The following is a 20,491-nucleotide window of genomic DNA, read 5'->3' on the forward strand; positions in this document are numbered from 1 at the left end:
CTTTAGACAGCTCCTAAAATAAATCGTGGAAAACATAACCACTGTGTGTCATAACATAACCTTCAAAAGTTGTGATAAATGTCATACGAATAAAATACAAAAATAGAATTATTCTAGCAAAAATGTGAGTTATGAGTGATAAATTGAAATCAGCTATTACTAACAAATAACTGTTCGAAGTATATCGTCGACAATTTTATCTGAAGTGAAGAGGTTTGACTACTTTCCAAAAATGGTAGTAGCTTGCCGTACACAATTAATTAAAACCGGTAAAAGCGTAACATTATCTAAAAAATTTAGCTATTCCACGGGAAATACACCTTTGAACTTTAAAAATTATGTTGATAAAAAAACAGTGCCTCCGAATAATATACCCAAAGTTAGGTTATATGATTTTAAAAGATTCCATTCGTCGAGGGAGACCAGGACAACTTTGGCAAAACTCACACCACAAGAGGTAACTTTAAATTATTTAATAAGTTAATCCAAATAATCAAATAGTATTTATTTTACATACATTTTATGTAATGCTCGGAAATAATAATACTTGTGTTCATACCTATATAATTCTTTCTTTTGAATCTGCAAAACGTAATTTATTACGTTTATCATTTTCTTTACTTAAAATTAAATAATGTCGGATGTACTTGTGCAAATATTTAGTGATCACTAATCCTAGAGTCAACATGTGCAAAGGTGTATTGAAGTTAAGTCTTAAAAAATGACAATGGCTAAAGCCTTTTACACTTCTCAGGTAAGTACGTAAATTTGTTATTTATCATCTTATTTTGCGAATTAATAAACCTTTTAATTTTCCACTGTCATTGTTGAAGATTAAGTAGAAGGTATGCATGTATAAAACAAAATTATGAGCTGCTTTGTTCCTCATTGTCGAACGAAATGGCTCTGAAACATCATAATATCATACTCCTTGTAGCACTTACTGTAAGTAGATACACTTTTATTTTCGTATAAACTAATAATTAATACTCCTATTAAAATACCGTAGCTCTGGAGTGCTGACCCTTCAACATGTAGAGGCTTAGAAAAACCTGTTGATGTAAACAATATAAATGCATTATTGAACAACCCGAACGTAAAGAACGGCATTTTGAATGCTGTTTTACAAAATCAAGGAACTTCAGCCGACAGAATTCAAGATATTATTAACGCCGCCGATGGAAATTTGGATCAAGCAGTTAGCGGTATTAATTCAGAGCTCAATGCAAACGTTTTAAATATTAACGGAGAGGCAGTAACTATAAATTCTGCTGCTTTAGGGGGGCTTTTGAAAAGTGCCGTTCAAGCTTCAGTACAAAAGAAACTATCAAATGCGCCTGAATTAGCCGCAGCCTTACAGAGCAGCATTGATCAACAGATCAGCGCAGGAGCAGATCAGTTTAACGCAGTTGTTGAACTAAGTGCAATTCCTATAGATGTCGCTCAGCAATCTTTGAGCGTAGATAGAAGGAAGAGAAGTTTAGACGCGAAAACATTTGATCTTGGTCAAATTGTATCTGATTTGGTGTTTAGTATCCTTCAGACTCAGCTAGGGCCTATCATCAATGGAGTGCTAGACAACGTTAAGGAAATTTTAAATGGTCTTTTAATCGTAACGGGATCTGGTGATCCTATTCTGGATTTCTTATCAGGACTTCTGAATTTCGTAGTTAAAGGGTTAATTCAAGTGATAACAAGTATTCAGCAAACTTTAACTCCAGCTGCAACAAGTTCGTCCACTGCCGCTGAAGCAAGGAGGAAGCGAGATCTTATTGGTGACATAACAAATGGTATTGGGGACGTTGTCAATGGCGTTACCAATGGAGGGGGACTCTTGGACGGAATTGTCGGTCCAGTTATTGCGTTTTTAGCTAACATTCTGACCCCAGTGAACAATCTTCTAAAAAGTCTTGTAGCGGGACTTGGAGGGCTACTGCAACCTATACTAGGGGATACTCTTCTTACGCCTATTACGAATGTCATAAATGCTATAATTGATTTGTTAATACCAGCAAATCAAGCGTAATTTTTGATATCATTAGGAATGTTATAAGAAAAGGAATCTTTTAATAAATATATCGCATTCACCAATACTTTTCCTTGGACCTTCTTTTCATTGAAACTGTAGTATTCACAACAATGCTAATGATCAATTATTCTTATGTTAATATATTATTGTTACCCACTTACCCGAAAATGACTATCATTACGGGTACAAAAGCCAAGTAATGATATACATTAATTAGATTAATAAAAGTGTCAAGTTCCTAGAATTACAGCATATGTAATTCAAAATTAGATAGATTAAAAAATTCGTCTAAAGTATTAGACAGGACTTTCCTCGCCCAACAAATCTAGCTTCCTCAAAAACTTATAAAATTTTATTTTTTTTAACAACCTCTATAAGTTAAAATAAAATATATATGGACTGTTAAAGTACAGGTAAATAAGCATGCTATGCATATATTTCAAGTGAGTTTTTCCATAACAAAGTATTGTGATGACGTCATCAACATTTTAGCAAGACAGATGCATTATTTACTAGGTGTAATGTAGTACTTAATAATAGCAGTACTGTATTCTCAAAATTTCGGGCAAATGGAGTGAACCGTTCTTGTTAAAATCAAAATAAATTACTTCCTGAATATGTTTGAGTGGCCCTGCATAGGTAATTCTGAATTAAAAATACGTTCCTCAGAAATTCCAATTTTACAAACATACAATAAAAACTAAAATTACACTTAAAACTACGTCGTCGTTATAAAGTACGGCGTTCAGAATGTATAAAGCCAAGAGTCCTTCGTTTATATTTGTAGTATGGCGTTCGTACACATTGCTAATATAAAAACTAAAAAATTCTGCATATTTGGGGTAAAAATTAAAGGCGTGTTCAGAAACCACACGTATAAAAGTATGTTAAATGGAAACGGTGGATCAAATTAGGTCGACGCCACTTAAACAATAAATTTTTATTAAAAAGTTGACTGACAAGTTTCGGTACCCACTAGTACCATTATCAGAGCTTAGGGAAAACAACGTTAATCTTTTTTAACGTTTTACATAATTATAAAGCATAATGTTTCCTGTTTTTGAAGCACGTACAGATAACCGGCATCAAAATATGCGTTTGTGTTAAAAAAATTTAATAAATTTGATTGATTTTGTTTCCTCAAAAGAGGAGAGGTCTAATTAATTAATTAAGCCACAATGGAGAAAAACGGTCTATATGTATAATTTTTGGGTGGGTAGCTGTTGTTACGATAATTATTTTATTATTATTAAATATAAGCAGACCTGACATAGCTGTATTCGTACATTTTTGTGAAAAAGGAGTGAACCGTTCTTGATTTGATAAAAAAAGAGAATTGTAAACGCGCGAGGATCGACTTCTAAATGCCAAGCAGGCATTCGATTACCTACTCTACAAGATCCGCTTGTTGAACTTCGTATTATGTATCTAAAGCATTGGAAGAATTAAAAAATAAAATAAACAAAATTAAGGTGGGTTCATAACCCACAAGTACAGGAGTATTTTATTTTATAAAATTTGTCCCCACTGGCAAACCCAACGCAACCATTTCCAAGTATCACCCAACCTCGCCGCAGCTCTAGGAAGTACCATCTCGAACTTAGTCAACACCCTTTTGTTTCTTAAAGAGATCCACGTGTTTGAGTGCATCTATAATGTTTTTATAGCTAAGTCTAAGTCTTTTACCACCATGTAAGGTTGCTAATGACCTAGCTGTCGATGCGACCAAATCTACAAAAAAAAATCCTTTATTGCGCAAAATTTTGAGCCGACGTCATAAAATTGTTCATGCAGATGATTAGACAAATTTTGGTTAACGTTTTACTATCTGCATAATATACCTGATATAATACAAAATTTCACAAAAGACAACAGAGAAACGGATGGAAACGGGAAAAATTAAAGAAAAAAATGTGAAAATTCATGTATCGGCTTCCTCAGTTGTGTTGTTGTAATGCAGTTTTTATTTATTAAAATTTTGTTGTAAATCGATTAACAATGGAACTGTACACGTTTTTCAGTTTTCTAATAGAGCTATTAAAGCACGCAAATGATGTCACAGCAGTTCGTTAATAGCGGAAATGCGTTCTTTAATAGATCTGGTGTAATTTAGATCGGTAAGATTGATAGCCATGACGAGAAATGTCAGGTGAATGTCAGTGGCAAATTTCAAATTAAAATTTCCCGTATTTCCGGAGGCGTAAGGCCGTCACTAACTTCTTCACAAGACATTTTAACCAATTTTAACTTACAAAAACTCGAATTGATTCGAATTTTGTATTTTATTGTTGTGAAAATTCGAACCTCAAATATTTCGTGGTTAGTGTCAGACCAACCCATCACTAACCTCGACAAAATTCCCAGATTTAAAAAAAGGTAAATTTCAATTAAATTTTGCGAAAAAACGTGCGCGGTAGAAAAAATAGTATAAATTACTCGTTCATAAGGCCATTGTGGGACTCATCCTTTATATAACTCGCGGGTTCGCCGCTCGTTCTATAAACTTGGATTCGTGCCTCAATATTTGCCTTATGAAACTCGTTCTTTAATATACTATTGTATGTATGATATGTACTAAGGATTGTGAAATTGATTTAGGACAAAGTTGTAATTAATACACTGAAATTAATTTTGAAAAATGAAGATAATCAAAAACAAATCGTGTCTTCCAGTTCAGTATTTTTGAAGATCAAACCTCAAATAATACCTAAATGCGGCTTATTTAGTTTACATTGGAGACACTGTTCAAGTTTAAAAATTTTTACTCCAATAATAAAAAAAAAGTCGCACGTGGAAAATTTCAATCCACCTTTTGCACAGATAACAAGGAATTTTTTTGTTTGATGAAACTTAAAGGTTTTAATAGAATAAAGGATACATTGTTAGAATTAGTACTATTTGCTTCGATTACTGTTAAAAAACCAAGACAAAATTTTTAATAGTTTTTAAAATGACTACGATGTGAAGAACCACAAAACGTAATTCTAAATGTATGAAAATTTAATAATGCGATTTAACATGAAATTTTTATATATATAATTATGATAAATTGTATAAGATCTTATATCAACTTCTTCAGAAATCGGTATATTTTCGATAACTAACAACACCACCGCGAATTGCTCCATAAAATAAAATGAATTTCCTACGCTACCAACTCTAAGTGAAGCATTGTGTAGATTAATGTCATGATTTTATTAAATGTAAAAATTCAAAATGGTGGAGGTGCCGGGTGTGGAGAACTACCAGACATTCTACGCACTTTTAAAGTTCCGCTTAACACACTTCATCAGATAAGCAGCTATAACAATCACTGTTAAACACAGGATTAAAATGATTTATGTTACACTGAAACAAAATATCTGGTTAAAGTTCACCCACGTTTACAACTTAATTTAGCCTGAAAAACGTCAAAATCAACATAATACATAATGCGTAAATTTATGGTTTTTTATCATTTAAACCCGTAACACCTGTTATTATTATTCAGATAAAAGTATATGAATTTAAAATCAAGTCGAGCTGCACAGTTTTTTGGTTGCCGCGTCGATATGGGTCTCTGTCGTTTGTTAACCATAATTTACATTGCTTTAGTAAGTACTCTTTACCGAAAATACCGCTCGTCTATGCAACCCTTTTTTTAGATTTGCCAGTGGACATTGGTAGACGCAAACCCATTAGTGCCAAATTCTGATATAAGCGGTAATATTTTAAACTTATACTTTAAACCTTAAAAACTTCCAAAAATAACATTTTAGAGGTAAACAATGATATAGAACCACGCGGCGGTAAAGTTGAGCCATGGGTTGATATAAATTCTGCACCTTTTGACGTTGTTTTAAATCTAGACGAATTAAGCCTCATCAATGTACTAAATAGGAAAAAACGTTCTGAAAACCATACAGACCTCAATCCGCGTTTCTTAGATGCTATAATCGGTGGAATTGGAAATGTGGTGGGCGGAGCCGGAGATCTAGTGGAAAGTATTTTGGGTCCGTCAGCTGGCGGCATTGTTTCAGTTGTTGGTGATGTATTAGGTAATGTCTTAGCACCAATAGGGAATGTAGTGGTGTTTGTTGGAAACCTAGTAAGCTCCATTCTTAGTCCACTTGGTAATTTAGTTGCATTGCTTGGGGATGTATTAGGACTTATTTTTGGTCCTTTCGGTAGTTTTCTAAAAACTATAGTGGCAAATGTTTTGACTCAACTTGCCCCTACTGTAGGAGCTATTGTTTTAGCACCTGTGCAGTCATTGTTGTTTTGGATTATTGATACGGTATTTCCTTTCTAAATGATGTTATACGTAGGTAAAATGCTGCAATGTAATAAGTCCCAAATAAAGTTTACCAATGTTCGTGTTTTAAAAAGCCATTTGTTTCTTTGTTGTTCCAAAAAATTGGTCTAAGGTTATTTGGACAGAACCTCCCTCGCCCCTGAAGTACAGGATAACATATCTAGCTTTTTTGAAAAATTATTAACTTGATTTTGCGAATTTTATTTTTTTATGATAACCCTTATTATAAGTGAAATCAAAAATACATGTGTAGTATCAAAAAAGTAAAAAATCAAGATGGATTCATGAACCACACGTGTAATAAATAAATTTAAACACACAAGGAAAAAAGAGAAATCGTCATTAAAGTAACTGGATGGTAATATACAAATTATGATGATTTAGCGGTAAATTTAAATATGAACAGTCGAGCAAGAAAGGACCAAGCTGAGTGGAAACAAATTGCGCAGCGTAAGAATACATAGCGTCCACTACGATGGACGCTTCCCCGTGAAGGTCTGTTTGCACTAATCATAGCTTCCATCACGCGACGTGCGATTAACACCTACATTCATGAGACTTACATCTGTTTAATCAAAATGAGTTCACAAAAATTACATCGTGGGCCGAATGAATTCTCAATTTACACAAAACAAAGCACGTATGAAATAAACAGAGTAGGCAGATATGTAATACGATCAGAATCAAAATAAGGTGGTTTTGGGAAACTCTCAGCGTACTTCGAGACAAATTATCAAGTTTAAGCTGAAAAAAATTATTAAACCCGTAAGAAAATATTAAGGGCGTCCCGTTTTGGGTTCCACGATGATATTAATTTAACTGGTGATAATTTTCGAATTATTATAAATCTCGAGTGAGATGTTATGATAATAATGTAATACTCGTAACTTAATAAAAACGTCCAGAATTTAGAGATACCTAAGTTATTAAAGTAAGTTGAACCTGAGTAAATGAATTTCCTGCCATGTGTTTTACGGGAACATTTCCATTCTTGTAGTTAAGTGGTATTACACGAACAAATAAAAATCTTAATGTGAACTGCGAATTTACAAACAATAGAGCAAAAATATCACGTGTTGACGCATTCGCTGATTTCACAACATTTCACGTTAGAAAATCGCTAATTAACTAGTGTCACACTAATTATACTCGTTGAGAAGGAAGAGTGGCATCGAATGCGATTAATTTTTGTTCAAACACTCTACCTACCTTGTCTTACAAAACTCCCTATAATCACCAACCAAAGGGTAATTTTTTTTTCGTTATTCCCCCAAACGCACCAAAACATGTGATTGCTTGCATTTTTGCATGATTTTTTTCTTGTAGCACAAAATTTAAATTTCTAAATTTGGACACCATAATCTGCCTGTCAATTTTCTTATTAGACAAATCATTTACAAAGGGGTTCCAAAACTACTCAAAAGATTATTTTGGAGTTTTCGGTAACTTTTAATAACCATTTATTATTTATCGATTCAAAACGCTTTCCCAAAAATCGCTTTGTTTTATCGATTATCTTAATTAAATACCCAAGAGTACTGATAATAATTATTGAATCATTTTATTTTATCACACTTTTTAACAACGCGTTGCGTAATAATAATTATAATGTCCTGAACGTGGTGACATGTAAGAAACGTATTGCAGAAATTTGCGATACAATTTTAATCATTTTATAAGATATAATAAAATAATTAAAAATTTTAGTTAATAAATTTGAAATCTAGCCTACGGCCTCGCCTCACGAACTTCCTAACACGGCTACCCAAACGGACTTCTACTGCAAAAATATCATAACAGCACCAAGTTAGCTGTAGCAAATGTCAGATTGGTGTTCATAAACTTTAAGTATAAATAAAAATTTTCCATTAGTTTTCTGTCTTCAGTCAAATATGTGACACTTTCATCATTTGAGAGAATGTTAGGAGACTTTTATTTTTTTCGGTGTCACACCAATGACTTTTATTATGTTCTTCTTCATATTTTCTTCCATTCCTTCCTGTCCTGTACCAACTTCGAGCTGATCATCCAACTGTTTTTCGTATTTTTTCTCCATAAGTTTGTCGGGACCTCTGTTTTATTCTTTCCCCAGTTCTTTTACATCGTACACCTGTTTCACCGGTTTACTATCTTTCATTTTTTGGATGTGCACCAACCAGCGTAATTGGCTTTGTTGAATTGTAATCTCTCCTCAAGATATTTTTAACATGTTCCTAAATGTTTTAAATCTAATTTTATCACATCTAGGATTTCCTTCTATCTCTGTCGTTGTCTCTGCATTTCACTTCCAAATGTCAAGGTTGGTTTTACAATTTTATTATCGCTTCTGCTCATACGTGTTGGAATTTCTTTCATAACGAAGAATTGTGCTTTTATGCAATTAAATAAATTGTCTATTCTGTCATTTATTTCGTCGACCACAGTTCCTTGACTGTTAACTATAGTTTCCAAATATTTAAATTTTGCTACTTATTGTTTCATATTTCTGTTCCTTGTTTTGATGTGATACTTCTTATTTATATTCCCAATTAGCTGCACAGTTAACAAAAAATTACTATAAGTTTTCAATCGTGTCTAACTAGGGTAGCAATACTATTAGGAAACAACTATATTACGGATGTTTTCACACTAAATTAAGACCATGGGTAGCGCAAAAGTTGGTTCTCTTACACAAACGTGTATTGTCATTTTTTAATATCTCTCACTGTGAAATGCATGAACACATGTGAAGTATTTAAAAAGACTACTTCTCTATTTAGTTTTTATTGTCCCTGTCCACTTCTTTACACATTGATCTTTTTTTACTTCTTTGGTCACAGTGAACCACTTTTAACTGAAAAGCTAAAATCAACCAAGTAGTAACGTTTAGCGTCATATTATTAGTTTTCAGTTTGTGAGTACTTGATTAATTCATTATTATGTTAATAAAATTTGTCATTCTCTTGATGGCAATGCGGATTTGTTACACTGAAAAAATTAATAAGTAAATAATAGTACCCTGATGTGTTCTCCGAATAATTAACATTATCATGTTTAAATAGTCGAATGTGGTTTCTACGAAAACTTTTATCTCTTTTTTGTTCCTGGTTATTTTCGAAAGATTAAAATATTTGCTCAGTTTAATATTGTACGGTTGTTAGATAATTATTTTAATTCCAAAATAATTTAAAAACTTAACAATAAGCATCAACGTAGTGATGAATTAAGCGTTCCAGTACGGAGAATCTTTATTTGTTCTGTTCTATTTTGGAGTTTTTTGTAATATTTACACGCAGTGGTTTTTTACCTCTTTGTAGTTATTATCTATGAATTATGAATTTGAAAAATATAACTCTTGAAATATTATATATATAAAAAAGATACGTTTTAAAATCATATTTAATAACAAAAATTCTAAGTCAGTAAATCATAAGTATATTGGAGTTAGATCAGCGTAGTAAAATATAACTATAAAAAATAACTTCAATTTGGGCAGAATCAACTTGAAGCTCTTGATTTTCAATATATTTTTAATGTGTACGTAGTATATTGTTAGTACGATATTTGTACGTTAAGGAAATTTTGGTGTTGAGGGAATTTTATATGCAAACAATAAATGTTTATGCCCTATAATAATTTAAATTACGTTCGTAATTTTTTCCTAATTTTTTAGGTGGATCACATTTTACGTGCAAACGAATATACTCATGAATTTTCAAGCGGTTCCGTCAAATCTTACGATTCTAATCAGCTGGCTTCAAATAACCCTATCGAAGATACTCGTGCAGAAGCTTCCTGTTTAATTACAAGCGGTGATCATTTTCCTCGTATTTGTGCTCCTGTTTATGCTGCTTTTGTAGGTCTATTAGTCGGTGTATTTGATGGTCACGGAGGAGGTGCTTGTGCTCAAGTTTTAGCCAAAAGACTGTTTCACTATATTACAGCTTGTCTGCTCCCACATGATCATTTGAAGGAATATGTAACTTCCCTATCTACACCAAGCCCATTACAACTAGTTCAATCATACAACGACAAAGTACAACTAATTGATGATGTGAGAGACATTTACAAACATAATTTCTTTGAGTTTCTCAAAGATTTAGTAGAGGTGAGCAGTACATCCGTGATGATAATTATGTTGCTTAAAATTTATTTATAATGTATAGGTAGGACAGAAGCAAGGATTCGAGATGAGAAGGGCATTAGAAAAAGCTTTTTTAAGGTTGGATGACGACCTATCGAGAGAAGCGTTACCAAAAAATGGTAAAGTGAACATGAAAACTCTTTCAGTTGCCATGTCTGGGGCTGTAGCGTGCGTCGCTCACATTGATGGGGCTCATCTACATATCGCAAATGTTGGAGACTGTTGTGCTGTTCTTGGTAAGGTAATATAATACCTACAAATAGAGAAATAATGTTGATTAATGAATTTAACGAAATTTCATATTTCCGTGGATGGTAGTGTATATATTTTCTGACTTTTTTTCGTCTTTCAAAAGATTGTGCCTCAATCACTAGAGATAAGTCTTGCTGTCATGAAACAATTACTTCAAATAGAATCAGCTGTCTTCGGTTGCGTTCATATAACATTTATACTTGTAGATTCGGTGCCAGCAAATGTCGGTTTTGCCTTCGCAATGAGGTGCTCGCTGTACAGTTTTGTTATACGAGAAAGTGAAATTATTTTGCAAACGCAGCTTTTCAGTTCGTCAACGTTGATCCCTAGTATTTATTCGTATTTAATTTTAGAATCTATTTCTGGCGTAAACGTATTACAACAGATCAATAATTCGATTCTGGCATGCAAATTTTGTGCTTTTTGCTAAAGACTTGTGGAAAATGTGTCAGGGCCATACCTTGAAATTAACGCAACGTAAGTATTTTTGATTACATGTAATAACCGTAACATTAGAAACGCAGATTGGCATCGACTTTCTCAATTATAACAAGAAGCCCAAAAGCAGTAACAGTTTCTAAAAAAATCAGAGCGAAGCTGGACAGCAATAAACAAAGAAAAATGACAACATCGACCACCTGAAAAGTTTTTCATGTTTTTGATGTACTTCACTTTTTCGCTCAATTCAAAGACTTTATTGCAAATCGTAGAAGCAAACTGAAATACAATTGAAATAGATTTTGTACTATAACCACAAAGTACAAAATCGACGTTGACTGACAGCGAACAGAGAAGTAGTACATACTATGTGAACTAGATAGCGTCCTTGTATCAAGCAATTTATTCTACATTTTATTTGATCGCTACACTTTTCTTTAATTCGAGTATGTAATTTCAAAATTCGTTTAATATCTAAATTGTTAAGAACTAAAAAAGTAAGTAAGTAATTAATAAGTCAATTAGTGACAAAATTTACATTTCTATTGAAGTTTCAAACATCGAGAGAGTATATAAAGCTGTAATAAAACTCACTGTTAACAGTTCACTTCCTAGTATAAATAATAATAATTTAAAATATATCATTTTAAGCAGCGGCAGGAATATAATTAAATCCCCTTAAAAAGACGAGCGAAATCACAAAAAAATGTAATTTATAATTACTATTGTTCAAATTTTACAGCTAAAGATAAAGATGTTTTTTCCAATTTCTATTAATAAAATGCTAAATGTTAAATCTCGCTATTAAAACAATAGTTTAATCGAAAAGATGAATAAAATGTTCATTAAAGGAAAGAAAATTTAAAAAGTTAATAACAATTAAAAAAAATTAATGGCGAACAAATCCTAGCCTTTTTAGACAAAGGCTTTAGCCACAAAATTCTCTAAGCAAGTAAATTCTGTAGAAAGAACATTCTATCTCTTCTTACAACACACTACAACTGCAGCACAGTCTTTTTTGGTGACGCTAGATGGGATAATTTTAATTTAAAATTACTCTAAATAGAATATTCTACACAGTGAATTTTATTAAACCAAATACATCTTTATAGGCATCATAATTTTGCTGAAGTTGATAATCATTTATCACTTTATTATAATAACGAACTCTTAAGTTGCGTACAAAGAAAACAACATAAGGATGTTAATTTTATTCGCAAATTAGTTCTTTTTCGAAAACGACTATTTAATTACGTTCCAAGCTATAATTTCCGTTTGAAAAACACAGTTTATGGCTAGTCAAAACAACGAGGAACTGGAAATAAACAAAGTGCAGATTATTGCATAAACCATCTCTGCAAAAGTTTAGTAACAAACAAACAAACACTGAAATAATTTAAACGTGGTAGTTTCGCATTTGTAGAATGTGGTAAATATCGTAGCTTCTTGTGTTGTTTTTTAAATAGATGAAATTCTATAGTTTCTGAAGTAACCATCGAGCTAAAATTGTCTTCTTTATGTAGCCATTGAAACATAAATATTTTATTGTTGATTAGGATTGTATTCAATATACTAGTAAAAATTTAGATTTGTAAGTGTAGCTAGCCGAACGTTAATTACCTTGATTTAAATTTCAGTTTAATTTGAATTAACACTGTCGTAAATGAAGTATTTAATATACCTTCTTTTTACTTCCCTTGCGTAAGCTAAGAGAGTATTTTAACGCGACTTCCGCCTCCAAGCTTTTCTTTATCGAACGCCGTCATCGCCGCACATACTAGAAAACCTATAGGCGTCGTAGCGGGGCGGCGTATGAGTTTATTTCGTAACAATAACATATAATAAGAAACTACATCGCAGAATGTATGGTGATATTGGAAGATTATTTGTACAAAAAATTATAAAATCTCATTTATTAAAACAATAAAAATTCATGTTTTAAGTATTTGAATTTGTGTTCATTATAAAACTGCCGCATGTTGTTATAGAGTAAACACCTTTTACACATGCCTTAACGTTATCGTAGAATTTAGTTAAGTCGCTATTAAGTTATTCCCTACCAAAAATTTGATCACATTACTTTAAAATTTTCCGAAATAAATTTCACGTGAAATGTACAAAATAGCAAGCTTCTATGCATGCAATTCCTTCTATCCTTTCCATTTTTTACATTGGTTTATAGAAGATGTCTCATAAAAACTAATGAAATAGTTTACTATACAGTAGGGACCTCCTAAAAAATTAGTCATCACAAAATTTTCTTAAGAACGTCGCACCTAAAACGCACAATTTATAGCATGTTATACTCATTTACCTGTACTTTAATAATTCAGTAATATTTTAGTATGTAGGGGTTATCATAAAAAGATTGAATTTCCAAAATCACATTCTATAGTTTGTCAAAGCGAGTAGACTTGTTTGATTAGGCTTCATGAACGAGGGAATCTTAATACTTTAGACAATTTTTGCTGTAATCTATCACCCATACGTAGAATAACGTTTTTATTTCCAAGGAAAATGTAAATTTTTGTTTAAATTTAATAGTTAGTAAGCAGTAGTTAGAAGTAATTCAATTCCTTTTCAAGTAATGAGTAATTGTAACGAATTACTTTTTTAAGTAACTCAGTCACATTTACAGTTAAAGTAACCTCATTTGACATACACCTGTTAAAACTTTTATGACTTAAGCGGCTTAAGCCAAACCACCCTTATAAGTCAAAATGGGTATTGTATGACTTAACTCAGTTCACAGCTACATTATGCCAACAATGGACAGTAATAATCTTGCGGTTCGGGTCCATAAAGCTTACAATAGCCAGTTTGACTTATAAGGGTGCTTTGACTTAAGCCGCTTAAGTCATAAAAGTTTTGGCAGGTGTATGTCAAATGAAGTTTGTGTACTTTTTGCAAATACTTACTCAAAAATATTGTTTTGTTTTTCTCTTCGAATCGTTTACCTGGAATTATTATACCTGGTTCGTCCCCACAAAGAGAAGATTAACCCTGTAGTGAGTTAAAATCTAAAACGAGTTTAACACAGAATTTGTTAAGAAACCAGGTAACCATAATATGCTCTTCATCATTTTAAAGGCGAGCTAAATCATATTCCAGCATAGGGAAATACATATACACTTCTGCCTAAGTTTTTACACCGTTGAAATGAGCGTAGAAACCCCTACCCCGACTGCTTTTCCGTTTTTCAAATTTTGTTGTCAAGAAAAACTACAATGCATTAAAATTATGATGAGTAAGAGATTATCTGGTCTTCGTATTTATGGATCAATTTTAAATTTTCAAAAAGGTACATTAGTATAAACTGTATTAAAAAATTCTTTGCGTGTTACAGAAATAAAATATCTTAATAACTAATTGAGTAAACAGGGGCAGAATATTTAAAATTTGTGGTCAAACAAGCTTTAGCCATTTTTCTAGTCCACTCAAATCTATAACAAGTAACAGATAGAGCCCGTCCTTTTAAATCCCCGATCCGACAATAAAATTTTATGAGAGTGTCCGCCCTCTAAGGTTTTCTAAATTTAATCTGTAAGTCACAACGCCAAGTAAGAGACAATTAAAGACAGACTTTTAAGTTTACATTATCTTGTAGCCCCCTTCTAACTATTTAGGAACCAGTGCCGAAACCAGCTATAGGCCGAGTAGGCCCTTGCCTAGGGGCGCCAACGACAAGGGGCGCCAAATTCGTCCAAAAATTATGTTCTATAGTTTTGGAAATTTCATTGTACCCTATAAAATTTGATTGGCAATAACGAGATGGACAGTAGTACAATAGCAAAAGATATTTACAACTTAAGTTGTCGCGTGCCGATAATTCCCAGATGTTAGAAACCAGAATAATCCAGGTCCGGGAGGGACCATCTTTACTTATGAGCAGAAATGACCATTATTTTATGAGTACAACTACCTGGCAAATGTTCTAAATAAATTCGAGTGAATTGGTGTGAGCTATAAATATTTCTTACCATTGTAGTACTGTCCGTCTCATTATCGTCAATAAAATTTTATAGGGTAGAATGAAATTTCCAAAACTATACCAAGAATTATGTCATATTAATCTTTTTTTATTTTGAACGGAAACTCAGAAACATGTAACCGGTGCGACAGGTTTTTTAATGTTGATTTTATTTTGAACTTATATAATATTTATACATATTACATATATACCTATATGTATAAACTCGATTTTTTTTCTTTTTTTATATTTGATCATAGTATCTGTTTTGCGTACTTATTAAAAAATATAAATAAAACTGTAAAATTGCATTTTTATGTGTCGAGGAGGGGCGCCTAACGCAAAGTTCGACTATACCTAAATATTCTTTCGTTTCGGCACTGTTAGGAACATCCTTTTTATTAAAGATTAAAAGATTTGCGTCTGGAGGTAATTATCGGTGGACTAATATTTACGATACATTTACACGTAGCCAATAAGATATTTTGAAATCCCCCACCGATGCAAATTTTTGTTTAAAAGTTGTTGCAGTTGGCATCGAACTTTTATTTGTAGCCAGAGTAGCATGAAATTAGGCACAAAAGAATCGGCTCTTCAATTTTTGGTAAAATATGTAACATGTAGCCCCACAAGAATTCTATCTAGCCCCTTTTTTATTGTAACATGTTTTTTCTTGACCCTTTGGACCCATAGGTACAACAAATATCTAAAATTGTGTCTTCATCAAATTTTTCAAAATGCAAAAAGTAATTGTTAAAGTAATGCATTACTTTTTAAAAGTAATGAGTAATTGTAATGAATTCCTTTTTTAAAAAAGTAATTTGTAATCAATTACTATTGTTGCTGAATAATGCATTACTTTTTAATAGTATTTGTGCCAATCACTGTCAGTAAGTGACTGCTTAATCCATTCCATACCAATCTATTTCCAGGAACCCTGTCGGATACAAACGCATGGATAGCAAACAAATTAACTCAAGAGCACAATTATTACAACAAAACAGAGGTTGAACGCATCATCAAAGAACATCCATACAATGAAAGCAGCACTGTAATTAGAGTGGGCCGACTCCTAGGACAACTGGCACCGTTCAGAGCAATGGGCGATTTTTGTTACAAGTGGAGTAAAGAAATAATGTATTCACTTGTGGCCAAATATTTCAGTGAAAATGCAGTCCCACCGAACTATCATACTCCCCCATATTTAACAGCTATACCAGAAGTGATTCACCATCGTCTAACGCCTCGTGATAAATTTCTAGTCATTGCCTCAGATGGACTCTGGGACATCATATCACCTTTAGAAGTTGTTCGACTTGTTGGTGAACACATGAGCGGTAAATTAACCCTCAGTCCTTTAAAACTGCCGCGAAGAAATATGTCTCTGAGTGAAATTAACGAATTGTTGCTTCAGAGAAAAGAAGGCCTAAAAACTAAACCAAAAGATTCGAATGCAGCTACACATCTCATTAGGAACGCTTTGGGTGGAACTGAGTATGGAATTGACCATAGTGAACTGTCTGAGATGTTGAGTCTACCTGATGAAGTAGTTAGGGTTTTTAGAGACGATATTACAATAACTATAGTTTACTTCGACTCGGAATATTTAAGACATTGTCCTCCGTAGTCATAGTTTCATATATTTAGTGCAGAATTTTGAAAATTTTTAAACATCCAACTGTGGATTGACAGTTTAATCTTCCATAAACTGCACATTTTTATGAAGTGGAGATTTACTTACCTACTAGAAAGGTAGTCAATTTTTGTATGCCTTGCTAGATATTAAGTAGATTTTTTAGACTGATTCTGTGGTTTGTACGTTTTCTTTTTTTGTTGTTGGAAACCCTGTAGTTGCGATATGCTGTTATTTATTTTTAGTAATAAAGGAATACAGTCGATATTTAATGACAATAAAATTGTGGGCAATTGCGTCATCAAATTTGTGGTCACCACGTCGCTATAGGCTTACCCATGAAAGTTGACCTTTTTACGTACCATTTTGTAGAAGCTCCATGTTTTTAGAAACTTTTATAAGACTTTTCTGTGGTTTATTACAACCGTTGTAAAAGATTTGTTTCACAAGCTTGAACGCAACCAAATAAATTTGTAACTGTTGTTTTTTCTTGAAGATATTATTTCGCCCATCAGTCCACCACTAGTTCTTGTTTTTGCAATACACAGGTAAAATTTTTTAAAAAGATGCCCCACCCATTTGAAGATTATTACACAAGTACTCACGAAATATTGTCTTTATTTCAACCAAAGCTTAAAAAAATACAATTTGTGAAAAAATAATACTTAAGAAAATGTAAACATTACATCTAGAATTTAAGCATAATCTTCGTACCAGCCCTTTTTGCCCTAAGTGAATTAAAACTATTTATTTAACACGACTATTTACAGTGTGATTTTGTGCTATGTATATAACAAAGACAAAAATATATTTAGGCAATAAGTATTCACATTTTATTAACGCTCATAGTTACAAATATAATTTATATAAACGAAATAAGGCATTCTTACACATTTAAATAAAAAATAAAATATGTTTATCATTTAAAAGTATATTGAAAATGACTAAAAGCAATTATTGGGTACATTGAAACATGAATAAATTTTCCAGACAACATTCATGTTTCCTAAAAAACAGTTCATAATGCAGTAAGTATTAAATAACAGTTTTGCATTCACAATAATCTCAAAATTAACCTTCTTGTCCAAAATCTTCTTTAAACTTCTCCAATTTTGTCAAATCTTCATCATTAACTGTGGGTTTCGATGTTGCAAGGGACCTTAACATATCATTCTGCAAAAAAGTAACATTAAAGCGCATCACACCAAAAATAAACCTTACATACCATTGTAACTGGTGGTTCAGCTAGTTTATCACCTTCTACGTCCATCCAGGTCATTTCAATTGCCCCTGGGTCACCAGGTGAACAAGGTGTAAGAAGATCATCAATAATAACATTAGCATCTTTTGGGCTTGGCCCTCGGACCTTTTTAAAGTGAGTGGCAGTTTGAACTTTTCGTACAGGCTGCATCAAAGCATCTCGAACAACTATGCTAATGTCAGCACCCGAATATCTATAAACAACCATCAAAATTTTACAAAAAGGTAATGCCTCAAATTTACCCTTCTGTTTTCTTAGCCAATTCTTTAACATCTTCTTCATTTAACTCAGTATGTGTATTACCTAAATGCAACTTAAACATGGTGGCTCTAGCTGGTTCCTCAGGTAAAGGAATATAAATGCGCTTCTCAAAACGCCTCCTAATAGCGGCATCAAGAACCCATGGGATATTTGTAGCACCCAAAACTAAAATACCCTCCGTATCATGACCTACACCTTGCATTTGTACAAGAAATTCTGTTTTAATTCTGCGGGCGGATTCTGATTCATTATCAGATCGTGATGAACAAAGAGAGTCGATTTCATCAATGAAAATTATGCTGGGTTTGTGCTGGCGTGCCAATTCAAACAAATTTCTGACAAGTTTTTCAGATTCACCAAGCCACTTTGAGACCAAGTCAGAAGAAGATACAGAGAAAAACGTTGAATTATTTGCTTCAGTAGCAACAGCTTTTGCCAAGTATGATTTACCAGTACCTGGAGGCTAAATGGATTTAATGAAACGGATAAGTAGGATAACTTTCGGAGCTTACACCAAAGAGCAGGATTCCTTTCCAAGGAACTCTTTTCCCACTGAAAAGATGAGGGAATCGAATAGGTAGAATTACAGCCTCTTTAAGAGCTTCTTTAGCTGCATCTAGACCAGCTACATCATTCCATTTCACATGGGGTTTCTCAACAACAATTGCTCCTTCTAATTTATTTTGAAGTTTTTTCTTCTCTGGGTCATCACCATCACTGTCACTGTCACTTTTTTTGTCATCTCTGTAAATAATAACTTACAAAAAATGTGATCACTAAATACAACAAAAGGAATACTTTGAGTCAGCTTCTCCATCCTTGATGGGTTTTTTCTTTCCCTTTTTAAGTGACTCTTTAATTTTTTCAGCCCGTTCAAGATATTGACAACATTTGGCTCGGATACTTTCTTTAGCCTTTTCACCTTGTGCCTCATCTGCAGAAAATTTATGTCACACGATTACTCATAAAAATTGCTTCTAAAGAACTTACACTTGATGGCGTGTAAAAAGTATTCTACCCCATGTTCATATAATCGAAGTGCTTCTTCATAATTCTTGTTACGATCTTCTTCGGTGGCTTTTGTTACTAATTCTATTGCTTTCTGCAAAGTTGTCCCTGATGCCATTTCTTAGGGTTTTGTATCCAACTTATACACCTCTTTGTAATACACGATATCGGGATAATATTGAAATTATAGGAAATATAATTTCACTACAGTCTGCCACATATATATCAAAATTTCGTATTTCATGTGAAATTTATCTGTGACGAATTATTTATAGAGATTAACACAAACTTGAACACTCACACCAATTACCTATTTGACATTACGGGCTCAGTTCCTCAGTTCGACGAATTATTTTGACACACATTTTGACATGTGTACTGCCAATTGCATGGAGCGCCATCTTTGAAATTCCCATAAAAGGGCGCGATTATTTAAAAAAATAAACCAAAAATTAAACTTTTTGAAATACATAGTGCATACACTCGTTTCCAAAAATTTCAGGCAAGATAGGCAAATCAGGTTCTTATAGATCAATGAAAAGCAATGGGACTATGACTTTCATGCCAATCTCATTTGTCCGAAATTTTTTGGAAACGACGGTATATTACAAGTACATTTCGCCAAAAAAAAACGAACAAAATTACTAATGAAATGTATACTTGAAAGATATTATCTGCAACTATAAAATACGCAAACGTCTGAACAGCTGATGACAATAATATTTTGACTCATCAAAAAATGTGTCAACCAATTTATCTTATCGATTATCTCAGAACCTGCTCACAAACTTCCTCTGAAATTGTAGTAATACGGTAAAGTTCAACGGTGTACACAAAATTTAATCTCCAACTGCCACAGAAACATTTTTTGAATAAACAAGTATTAATTATTTCCAAAAAATGGGAAAATATACATGTCACCAACATCGTAAATTTTTGGAATCCATTATTGTATGTATAGTTTTGGAAATTTCATTCTACTTTATAAAATTTTATTCACAATAACGAGACGGGCAGTAGTACAATGGTAAGAAATATTTATGGCTCACACCAATTCACCCGAATTTGTCGGAGAACACTTAGCAGGTAGTTGTACTCATAAAATAATGGTCATTATTCGCCTTTTATTTGTTTAAACTAAAAATTCATGCAGATTCGTGTTTATATCTTAGGTACGTACCTACTATTCATTTTAGCAAGATATCTGCATGTAATATTTAAA

At 32.7% G+C, this 20,491-nt stretch overlaps 4 protein-coding genes across 4 annotated transcripts; 3 read left to right on the forward strand and 1 right to left on the reverse strand.

The window, feature by feature from the left end:
- Positions 1 to 35: 35 nt before the first annotated feature.
- Positions 36 to 17,226, forward strand: LOC135135511 (pyruvate dehydrogenase [acetyl-transferring]-phosphatase 2, mitochondrial). Its single transcript, XM_064064577.1, has 5 exons — positions 36 to 457; positions 9,976 to 10,114; positions 10,163 to 10,410; positions 10,469 to 10,682; positions 16,039 to 17,226. Exons 1-5 carry the CDS (start codon positions 233 to 235, stop codon positions 16,731 to 16,733), a joined length of 1,521 nt encoding a protein of 506 aa, XP_063920647.1. The 5' UTR covers positions 36 to 232; the 3' UTR covers positions 16,734 to 17,226.
- On the forward strand, positions 835 to 2,087 carry LOC135135513 (uncharacterized). Its single transcript, XM_064064579.1, has 2 exons — positions 835 to 945; positions 1,010 to 2,087. The coding sequence occupies exons 1-2, from the start codon at positions 901 to 903 to the stop codon at positions 2,024 to 2,026; spliced, it is 1,062 nt and encodes a 353-aa protein (XP_063920649.1). The 5' UTR covers positions 835 to 900; the 3' UTR covers positions 2,027 to 2,087.
- On the forward strand, positions 5,512 to 6,396 carry LOC135135514 (uncharacterized). The gene is made up of 3 exons (XM_064064580.1): positions 5,512 to 5,622; positions 5,674 to 5,731; positions 5,788 to 6,396. Exons 1-3 carry the CDS (start codon positions 5,530 to 5,532, stop codon positions 6,318 to 6,320), a joined length of 684 nt encoding a protein of 227 aa, XP_063920650.1. The 5' UTR covers positions 5,512 to 5,529; the 3' UTR covers positions 6,321 to 6,396.
- Positions 17,227 to 17,547: 321 nt separating the features above from the next.
- On the reverse strand, positions 17,548 to 19,677 carry Vps4 (Vacuolar protein sorting 4). Its single transcript, XM_064064578.1, has 7 exons — positions 19,580 to 19,677; positions 19,252 to 19,524; positions 19,060 to 19,195; positions 18,774 to 19,005; positions 18,243 to 18,724; positions 17,965 to 18,193; positions 17,548 to 17,912 (listed from the first exon to the last, which is right to left on the reverse strand). Exons 2-7 carry the CDS (start codon positions 19,385 to 19,387, stop codon positions 17,811 to 17,813), a joined length of 1,317 nt encoding a protein of 438 aa, XP_063920648.1. The 5' UTR covers positions 19,388 to 19,524; positions 19,580 to 19,677; the 3' UTR covers positions 17,548 to 17,810.
- Between the last annotated feature and the right edge of the window lie 814 nt (positions 19,678 to 20,491).

The sequence above is a fragment of the Zophobas morio genome, unplaced genomic scaffold (assembly GCF_036711695.1).
Source record: "Zophobas morio isolate AGI-343-1 ecotype UQ-CSIRO unplaced genomic scaffold, CSIRO_AGI_Zmor_V1 ptg000024l, whole genome shotgun sequence".
In the NCBI taxonomy this organism is placed as follows: Eukaryota; Metazoa; Arthropoda; class Insecta; order Coleoptera; family Tenebrionidae; genus Zophobas; species Zophobas morio.